The 10381-nt window shown below is 41.4% G+C and overlaps 2 protein-coding genes across 2 annotated transcripts in view; one reads left to right on the plus strand and one right to left on the minus strand.

Moving 5' to 3' along the window:
- mical3b (microtubule associated monooxygenase, calponin and LIM domain containing 3b) overlaps positions 1-6521 on the minus strand; it is a 32633-nt gene extending 26112 nt beyond the window's left edge. The window contains exons 1-7 of the mRNA XM_059326021.1: positions 6382-6521; positions 2905-3268; positions 2220-2427; positions 1931-2047; positions 1735-1836; positions 417-572; positions 144-244 (exon numbers count right to left, since the gene is read on the minus strand). Of these exons, the coding sequence (XP_059182004.1) occupies positions 144-244; positions 417-572; positions 1735-1836; positions 1931-2047; positions 2220-2427; positions 2905-3168 (948 nt within the window). The 5' untranslated portion in view covers positions 3169-3268; positions 6382-6521. The remainder of the gene's footprint in view (positions 1-143; positions 245-416; positions 573-1734; positions 1837-1930; positions 2048-2219; positions 2428-2904; positions 3269-6381) is intronic.
- Positions 4819-6680, plus strand: LOC131960701 (tripartite motif-containing protein 16-like). Its single transcript, XM_059325966.1, has one exon. The coding sequence runs from the start codon at positions 4873-4875 to the stop codon at positions 6535-6537; it is 1665 nt and encodes a 554-aa protein (XP_059181949.1). The 5' UTR covers positions 4819-4872; the 3' UTR covers positions 6538-6680.
- Positions 6681-10381: the final 3701 nt, after the last annotated feature.

A 10381-nucleotide genomic window follows, 5' to 3' on the forward strand; every position in this document is an offset into this window, starting at 1 on the left:
GTATCCAGATGTTTTACCTGTATAATAACTCCTTTCTGTCATGTATCCAGATGTTTTACCTGTTTAATAACTCCTTTCTGTTGTGTATCCAGATGTTTTACCTGTTTAATAACTCCTTTCTGTTGTGTATCCAGGTGTTTTACCTGTTTAATAACTCCTTTCTCCAGCAGACTTTGTTTCTTTGCCGTCATCACAAAGTAGTGAGTGTCGTCTTTGTAGTAAACGATGTTTTCCAGATCGATACCTGAAACAATCAGACATCAAACATGATCAAACGTTTCACTTTATGAACTATAACAGTCTTTATTACACGTCTGCTGATCCAACCGGATCAAACCGGATCAAATGGGATCAAATGGCGATGAAGCGGGATGAAACGGGGATAAAACAGGATCGAACAGGATCTGTTTGGGTACCGGTTTCCTGCCGTAGCTCCTGGAAGAACCTCTGGTTGAAGATGAAGGCGACTCCGCTGATCTCCTCCACTTTGGCCTCGGCGGACGTGTTCCTGTTTCTGAAGTTGGCGGTGATGGCGATGGCCAGCTTCCCTCTGAACTCTTTACGCCTGAAACCTTCAGACGACGAGTCTGAGACACAAACACCTCAAACAAAACAACCAATCAAGAAGAACTTTACAACCTGCAGACCGCCAGCGTCACGCTTTATGAGTTCAGAACCATCCAGAACCTAGACCCTGGTGGTTTACCTAGACCCTGGTGGTTTACTCTGGTGGTTTACCTAGACCCTGGTGGTTTACCAAGACCCTGGTGGTTTACCACGACCCTGGTGGTTTACTCTGGTGGTTTACCTAGACCCTGGTGGTTTACCAAGACCCTGGTGGTTTACCAAGACCCTGGTGGTTTACTCTGGTGGTTTACCTAGACCCTGGTGGTTTACCAAGACCCTGATGGTTTACCTAGACCCTGGTGGTTTACTCTGGTGGTTTACCTAGACCCTGGTGGTTTACCAAGACCCTGGTGGTTTACTTAGACCCTGGTGGTTTACCAAGACCCTGGTGGTTTACTCTGGTGGTTTACCTAGACCCTGGTGGTTTACCAAGACCCTGGTGGTTTACCAAGACCCTGGTGGTTTACCTAGACCCTGGTGGTTTACTCTGGTGGTTTACCTAGACCCTGGTGGTTTACCAAGACCCTGGTGGTTTACTTAGACCCTGGTGGTTTACCAAGACCCTGGTGGTTTACTCTGGTGGTTTACCTAGACCCTGGTGGTTTACCAAGACCCTGGTGGTTTACCAAGACCCTGGTGGTTTACTCTGGTGGTTTACCTAGACCCTGGTGGTTTACCAAGACCCTGGTGGTTTACCTAGACCCTGGTGGTTTACCAAGACCCTGGTGGTTTACTCTGGTGGTTTACCTGGAGGACCCTAGTGTTTACCTAGACCCTGGTGTTTACCTAGACCCTGATGGTTTACCTAGACCCTGGTGTTTACCTAGACCCTGGTGGTTTACCTGGGCCCTGGTGGTTTACCTAGACCCTGGTGGTTTTCCTAGACCCTGGTGGTTTTTTCTAGACCCTGGTGTTTACCTAGACCCTGGTGGTTTACCTAGACTCTGGTGGTTTACGTAGACCCTGGTGGTTTACCTAGACTCTGGTGGTTTACGTAGACCCTGGTGGTTTACCTAGACCCTGGTGGTTTTCCTAGACCCTGGTGTTTACCTAGACCCTGGTGGTTTACCTGGACCCTGGTGGTTTACCTAGACCCTGGTGGTTTACCTGGAAGTGTGTTCCTGCGTCCGTCAGCTCCGATGATGACATCAAACTCCAGCTGATTGACAGGATGAGACTTTGGACTCACCTCCATCCTCCAGCCCACCTCTGCAGACAGACAGACAGACAGACAGACAGACAGACGGGTAGAGAGTGAGACAGGCTCCAGCTCTGACAGAGTGACTGTGGGAGCAGGACTCACTGGTTCTGTGTTGGGCTTCCGGCGGCTCCACCAGGTTCTTGAACTCCACGTTGACGTGAACTTCGACCCCGAGCAGCAGGGCGGCTTTGATCAGGACCAGCTGCAGCTGACGGATACCTGCGGACAGGAGACAGGTGTTGCTGACTGGACCGCCCCCCGTCCCTGCGGACAGGAGACAGGTGGTGCTGACTGGACCGCCCCCCGTCCCTGCGGACAGGAGACAGGTGTTGCTGACTGGACCGCCCCCCGTCCTGGTTGGGCGGACGGGCGTGGCGGTTCAGGGACTCACTGATGTGGTCGATGGCGCCGGCGCAGAACTTCCCGTAGAACTTTTTGGCGCCGAGGCCCCGCAGGTCGTGGATGGTGAAGGGCCACAGGTGCAGCACGTTGTTCCTGGAGAACGAGTCTCTCTTCTCCAGCAGAACCACCCGAGCCCCCATGAAGCTCAGCTCCACCGCCGCCCTGAGACCGCAAGGCCCCGCCCCGATCACCACAACCTGACCAATCAGAGAGAGACACTGACCAATCAGAGAGAGACACTGACCAATCAGAAAAAAATGACCAAAAAAAGACGCAAAATGAAAAAAAAAAGATGCAAAATGACCAAAAAATGCTGCAAAATTACCACAAAAAAACACAACATGACCAAAGAAGACACACAATGACAAAAAAAAGGTGCAAAATCACCAAAAAAAAGACACAAAAATGACCAAAAAAAGATGCGAAGTGACACAAAAAAGACTCAAAATAACCAAAGAAAATGCAAAATAACCAAAAAAAGATGCAAAATGACCAAAAAAAGACACAAATTGACCACAAAAACCTGTAAAATTCACACAGAAATAATATTTATGATCTGGTTGTTAAATCTCAGCATCTCAGTAAATTATGACATAATGGAAAAGTTAATTCATGTCAGTAATTCAATAACACATTATTATAGAGTTATAAATGTATAGAGTCATGTTGTTTACGGTGGTGTTGGTGCAGGCGCGGGCCCTCAGGTATTCCTGCTGCGCGGCGCGGCGGTCCAGTTTGACCCACAGGGCGTTGGCCTTCCAGTAGTTGAGGCGCCGTTTGATCGCCCGGTACAGCGGCCTCTCGGCGGCGCTCCGGTCCAGGTGCAGGTGTTCGCACAGCTGGCCGAAGGACCACAGCGCCGCCCTGCAGGTCGACGCCGAGACGAACTCGTCGAACAGCTCCTGAGCCCGGCACTCCGGGAACGACTCGTCCCCCATGGCGGCGCCCGGACGCCGCAGGGCACCATGGGACGCCACTCACCTGCTGCCGATGATGATGTCACTGGCGGTCTCCAGCTCGAGGCGGAGAGATCTCAGTCTGAGGAAAAAACAGATGAAAAACATCATGAATCCTCAAAACCAGTTTTCTTTAAAGTAGTTTCTACTTTTATCACACTGAAGTAAGTTTAACATCGACAGAGTCCGAAGGAAAACCAGTCCCTAAATCCTGATCCTGATCCTGATCCTGATCCTGACCTGGACCCGAGTTTGTGGACTAAAATGAAACAGCATTCTGAGTCAACTCACGGAATGGCAGGTCACCTCCATTTTGAGCTCCTGAACTTTTCTCCCAGAATGCTCGGGGTTTACGACACCTACAAGTCATTGGTCAAGGGACCAGTTCCACTGGTTAAAAGAGATCAGAGATCCCTGATCTTTCTCTCTCTCCACTGACCAGCCAGGGGTCCTGGTCCCAGTCCTGGTCTCTTGGTCCCCCAGAGACCAGGACCCCTCCAACACCTTCTTCCTCTCCCCCCGCAGAGATCCTCTGCATCTGAGGGTGAGACCATAAGGAATCCTGGACCAACTACAACTCTGACCTTCTCTGCGCACCAAAGTTGCATTAAGGAGCGCAAAGTTCATTGCAACTGCCGGAGAAAGCTTCACCTCAACAACAAAGACGAAGCAGCAAAAAAAGACACAAAATGACCACAAAAAGACACAAAAAGACACAAAAAGACACAAATTTACCACAAAAAGACACAAATTGACCACAAAAAGACACAAAATGACCCAAAAAAAAGACACAAATTATTGAAACTCAACCTGAAATGAAACTTCCTTCCACGCCCGTCATCGAAATAGGTTTCCCCCCTTTTCCAACTGGACTGTGAGTAATGTACTGGGCTTAGATAAGCATTCAACAAGGACTTTTAGTACTTAGTATAATAAATGATTTGGTTTATATTGTTTTTAAGTATATTTGTTTTGATAGTCATGTAGCAACATCTTTCAAAGTTGTTTGTTAATCTTGCTTTATACGGACAGTCAGTCTTACATGCAACTAACGTTGCTAACCTTTGACCTGCTCACACACTGATTTACACATAATACACTTTAAATTAGCTGTAGCAAAGACACAGTTTTGTAGCAGCTCTCACATGACGCCTTTGTGTGACACACACACACACACACACACACACACACACACACACACACACACACACTTGATTTTCAGAGACAATAAGAAGATGTGATGTGTAGGAGTATTTTTACTTTACTTTATGTGAGAAGGTTATTATAAAACACAGTAAGTTTTATGTGGCAGTTTAGATTGGTCACTTCCTGTTGTTCTTAACCATTTAAATTAAAGTCAAACAGACTTTAAGGTCGAGTCAGAGACATAAAAAGCAAACGAGCGAACAAAGGTGAAAGATAAAGTGCCGCTTCATATCCAGGAATGTAGAAAAGCTTGATAACTCCTCCCCGTGTCGTGCAAAACGATTTTTGATAAGACGCTCACAGGACAGTCACGGTCATTGAACATGGAAACAAAGTTTGAACAAGTCATGCTGCTCCTCGTCTAGGAATGTAGAAAAGCTTGTTAACTCCTCCCATGTTGTGTAACGACAAAAATCTGAACCTTTTAAAGACGCTCACAGGTGAGTCACAGTCACACGGGCTTCGTCTCTCAGAGGTGAAATGGCGCAGAAAGGAGTTCAGCTGGACCAGCAGACCATCTCTTGTTCGATCTGTCTGGATCTACTGAAGGATCCGGTGACTCTTTCCTGTGGACACAACTACTGCATGAAGTGTATTAACAGCCACTGGGATGGAGAGGATCATAAACCGGTCTACAGCTGCCCTCAGTGCAGGAAGAACTTCCCAACGAGGCCCAAACTGGAGAAAAACACCATGTTAGCAGAATTAGTGGAGCAGCTGAAGAAGACTGGCCTCCAAGATGCTCCTGCTGACCACTGCTATGCTGGACCTGGAGATGTGGCCTGTGATTTCTGCAGCGGGAGAAAACTGAAAGCCTTCAAGTCCTGTCTGCAGTGTCTGGCCTCATACTGTGAGCGACACCTCCAGCCTCATTATGAATCACTGAGATTTAAGAAACACAAGCTGGTGGAGCCCTCTGAGAAGCTGCAGGAGAACATCTGCTCTTGTCACGATGAGGTGATGAAGATGTTCTGCCGGACCGATCGGCAGTCTATCTGTTATCTCTGCTCTGTGGACCAACATAAAGGCCACGACACGGTCTCAGCTGCAGCAGAAAGCAGCGAGAGGCAGAAAGAGCTGGAGGTGAGTCGACTCAACATCCAGCAGAGAATCCAGGACAGAGAGAAAGATGTGAAGCTGCTTCAACAGGAGGTGCAGAACATCAATCTCTCTGCTGATAAAGCAGTGGAGGACAGTGAGAAGATGTTCACTGAGCTGATCCGTCTCATGCAGAAAAGAAGCTCTGAGGTGAAGCGGCAGGTCAGATCCCAGCAGGAAACTGAAGTGAGTGGAGTCAAAGAGGTGGAGGAGAAGCTGCAGCAGGAGATCAGAGAGCTGAAGAGGAAAGACGCTGAACTGAAGAAACTCTCAAACACAGAGGACCACAACCAGTTTCTCCACAGCTACCCCTCACTGTCAGCACTCAGCCCGTCTACATCCAGCATCCAGATCCGTCCTCGCCGCCGCTTTGACCACGTGACAGCGGCCGTGTCACGAGTCAGAGACGAACTGCAGGACGTCCTGAGAGACAAATGGACAGACGTCTCACTGACTGAAGTGGATGTTTTACTGCCGGCAGCAGAGCCAAAGACCAGAGCTGAGTTCTTACAGTATTCACGAGAAATCACTCTGGATCCAAACACAGTAAACAGACAGCTGGTATTATCTGAAGGGAACAGGGAAGTTACATTAACAAGTCAACAACAGTCTTATTCTGATCATCCAGACAGATTCACTCATTATCAGCAGGTCCTGAGTAGAGAGAGTCTGACTGGACGTTGTTACTGGGAGGTGGAGTGGAGCGGGACAGGAGTTCATGTAGCAGTCTCATACAAGAACATCAGCAGAGCACGGGGGTCAGATGACTGTAGGTTTGGATGGAATAACAAATCTTGGTCGTTAGATTGTACCAATAAGAGTTATAACTTTCGGCACAACAAAGTCCCAACTCCCGTCTCAGGTCCTCGGTCCTCCAGAGTGGGAGTGTACCTGGATCACAGTGCAGGTATTCTGTCCTTCTACAGCGTCTCTGAAACCATGACCCTCCTCCACAGAGTCCAGACCACGTTCACTCAGCCGCTCCACACTGGAGTTCGTCTTTATGGTTATATTGGATCCTCTGCTGAGTTCTGTAAAGTGAAATAATCAGAAGTGATGTAAAGAGCAGCAGGTTAAACTCTTCAGATTTCAGGTTAAATTTAAATGTTGTTCTTCTTTCAGACTGGTGGAAAGAGAACATGTTTCTTTAACTTCACTTTGTTTATTTGCGTCTGTAGATTTCTCCTAAATTCTCCAAAAGTTAACGTTAGATAACGCCTCATTTACATATTTAAACAGAAAACTTGTAACACAAACAATAATTCTGTTTGAGTTTTGTGTTCAGTTTTTAAAAAAATATTGTTATTATCTTTTCTTTAGATTTAAATTCAAAAGCATGCATGAAATGATTTAATGTAAAAATTACAAATAAAATATATTATTCTTACCAAAAAAACCCTCAATGAGCATCAAACGTAATTACAAAATGAATATTGTGATTTAATTTTTTATTGATTCATTTAGGAAATCAATAGAAACATTTTATGAATAAAACAGTAACTTTTCTGTAATTTGTTATTGGTAAAATAATTAAAATAACAGTTGTGTTCATAAATTACAGATAGATTTAAATGTAAAATGGACATAAATACAAAACTGATAATATTTACTGTAAAATTACTTTAAAAAACATTAAATTGTTCGTGAGGACGTCAACATATTTAATATTATATTACATATTTAATTACAGATAATTGTTGTTATTTTACACATTTTTCTATATGTAATTTTAAAAAGCTGTAACCTAAAATAACATTTTTATTGAGTTGTTTTCTGTAAAATAAGATTATAATTAACTTTCTTGTACAACAATGAAAAATAAATATTATTAATAATAATTGGAATAAATAAAAATGTAAAATGTTATTTTCTGTAAAATCAGGTGTTTGAATATAAAAGTAAACATAAATATGAAACTAATAACATTTACATTAAAATCAAAATTACAAAGGAAAATCAATTCAAATAGTTTTAATTGTCAGAGTAACATAAACCTTTATTTAAAGAACTACACATTAAATTAAAGATAATTATTAATTTTACACATTTTATGTCATTTAAGAAACAAGTAAACTGTACAAATATTACAGTAACTAAAAAAACATTATTTTTTATTGTCATTAAACTTGATTTGACGGTTGTTGTTGATAATGAGCTGTATATATTTAATTACAGATAATTATTGTTATTTTATATTTTATGTGATTTTAGAAAGCAGAAGAAATATATCATAAATTATATTTTGCATATTTTGTTATTGTTTATTATTGGTATAATTCTTAAATCAATAGTTGGGTTTTTATTTTACACTGAATGTAATTTTACTGTTGAATGTAATAAAAATAGTCTGTTAAAATGTTTGTTTGTGTTTTTTATGCCATAAACGTTGAATCACTCGTCTGATTTATTACAGAAAAACAGATTTTCAGGATATTTTCTAATTCACGCTGTAAAACCTTTGATTTTAATTTGAAACAAGAATTTTCAACCTGGAAAATAATGCAAATTAGCACTTTATGGTATGAAATCATAAAATATGATGATTTTACTGAACGCTAGAGTGATTATTAGCTAACATTAGCTTACTAATGGTGTTAAAATAATCAAAATAATGTTTAAATTCAACAGTTTTAACTTTTGTTAGCTGATGTCTTAAAGTTAAATATTCTCAGTTTCAGGATTGTAACAGCTGAAGTCTCACGTCTGTTTACGTCTGTTTCCTCTTTTATCTCTTAGACGTTCATCAGTTTATTAAAACGTAGTTTTGGCTCTTTAACCGGGTGGTTTTCTGTTGTTTTGCTACCAGAGGAGGCTCCTTCATTCAGTCAGAGTCACAGGACAGAAACAGTTTCACTCTGTCTATCTAGAGACTGAAGCCCCGCCCACTAAGGCTTTCCTATTAATATTCACAATCAGAAGCTTTCTCAGCAGCAACACAACACAAGAGCTGACATACAATCAAACTAAACACACAAAACTACTACATCTCAAAAGTTTTGGATGAAATAGTTCTTTGTGGGTCTCTAAGGGTTAACTGAGGCTTCGTTAGAATGAGGGAACAACGTTTGAACTCGTCATGCTGCTCCTTGTCCTGGAATGTGGAAAAACTTGAAGAAAAAAAGAAACAAAATAACTAAAAAAGACACAAAAAAGACACCAAATGAGCAAAAAAAGACACAAAATGACAAAAAATTACAAAAAAAGACACAAAATAACTAAAAAAAGACACAAAACGACCAAAAAAAGAGACAAAAATATCAAAAGTTGTTGACAAAGTGGTTCTTTGTTGGTATCTAAGGGTTAACTGAGGCTTCATTTGAATGGAGAGGATCACTACCAGGTGTCTTTTGGTTATTTTGTGTATTTTTTTGTCATTTTGTGTCTTTTTGTGTCTTTTTTTAGTCATTTTGTGTCTTTTTTTGGTCATTTTGTGTATTTTTTATACACAAAAGAAATAGCCTTAAAAAGAAAAAATATAATATTAATATATATTAAATGAATATATATGCCTGTGAATATATCAAGTTTAAAAGTTTAACTGCCGTTTTTTTGTCATCCAATGGATTCAGACGTGGTTAACACATTAAGTAGGTTTGGTCATTTTCAGTTACACATTATCAACATGTAATGTGTTAAAATCACACATTTTGAGTGTTAAAATCACACATTTTGAGTGTTAAAATGACACATTTTGTGTGTTAAAATGACACATTTTGTGTGTTAAAATGACACATTTTGTGTGTTAAAATGACACATTTTGTGTGTTAAAATGACACATTTTGTGTGTTAAAATCACACATTTTGAGTGTTAAAATCACACATTTATTGTGTTAACTGTGTGATTGTGAACACCTCGTCTCTTTCTGCTGTTACATTGTTTTTATAGTACCAGAAACATGAAAACTGTTGGAACCAAGGAACTGTTTATCCTGAATATTAAATCTGTTCTGTGATCGTTGTCAATAAATCCTGAGTTCTGTATAGAAACTCTTGTTGTCTCTTCAGGTTTTCCCTTCATGGCCCACGTCTCTGTGTACTCTATATATTTTATGTCACAAGTGGAATATTCTATGTGACTGTTAATGGAAGTCTCTACTAAAGGCAGTCTGAGCTTTAGTCCAGAACAGAACAGAACAGAACTGTAACCAGTGGTTTAAAGCAGAATGAAGCTACTGTCGGCTCTGGAAGCAGAACTATAAACGGTTGAATCCTTTAAGGTTCACCAGAACGTGCCCAAACGCTGAAGATATTCAAGGTTTACAGAGTTACTTAAAACACACAAACAGACAGAAAAACAGACAGAAAAACAGACAGAAAAACAGAGAACACGGGTTTCATTGGAACTGAAACCTGTTTTCAGCAGCCTTGAAAGTGACAAAGTTCTCCTGCAGAGAATTCTGAAGTCTGATAATAAAGGAAAGTAAAAGGAACATTAATTCATTTTCTCACTCCAGAGCTGGTAAATTTACTCTGCAGCTCTTTTTATTCTGCTGAACCTGCTGCTCTGTTACCACTTTAACCTGTTTACTAGTGTTGTTTATGTGCCGTCTCGTCTTGTTTATGTTGTGTTGTCATGGTGATGTGAGCAGACCAAGGCACACTCCTATCAACTGGATTTTATTATATTGTTGAAATGGCTATAATAATAATAATAATAATAATAATAATAATAATAATAATAATAATAATAATAATAAACCTGAACTTTGAACTTGAACAAAGTTGTTTTTGATTGTAACTCGTCCGAGTTCAGCTCACACACTGACATCATTGTGTGTGTGTGTGTGTGTGTGTGTGTGTGTGTGTGTGTGTGTGAGTGCAACACAGAAACAAAGAGGTTCATACAGAACAGATCCATCTGTACCAAGCACCAACACACACACACACACAC

The sequence above is a fragment of the Centropristis striata genome, chromosome 22 (genome assembly GCF_030273125.1).
Source record: "Centropristis striata isolate RG_2023a ecotype Rhode Island chromosome 22, C.striata_1.0, whole genome shotgun sequence".
NCBI lineage: Eukaryota > Metazoa > Chordata > Actinopteri > Perciformes > Serranidae > Centropristis > Centropristis striata.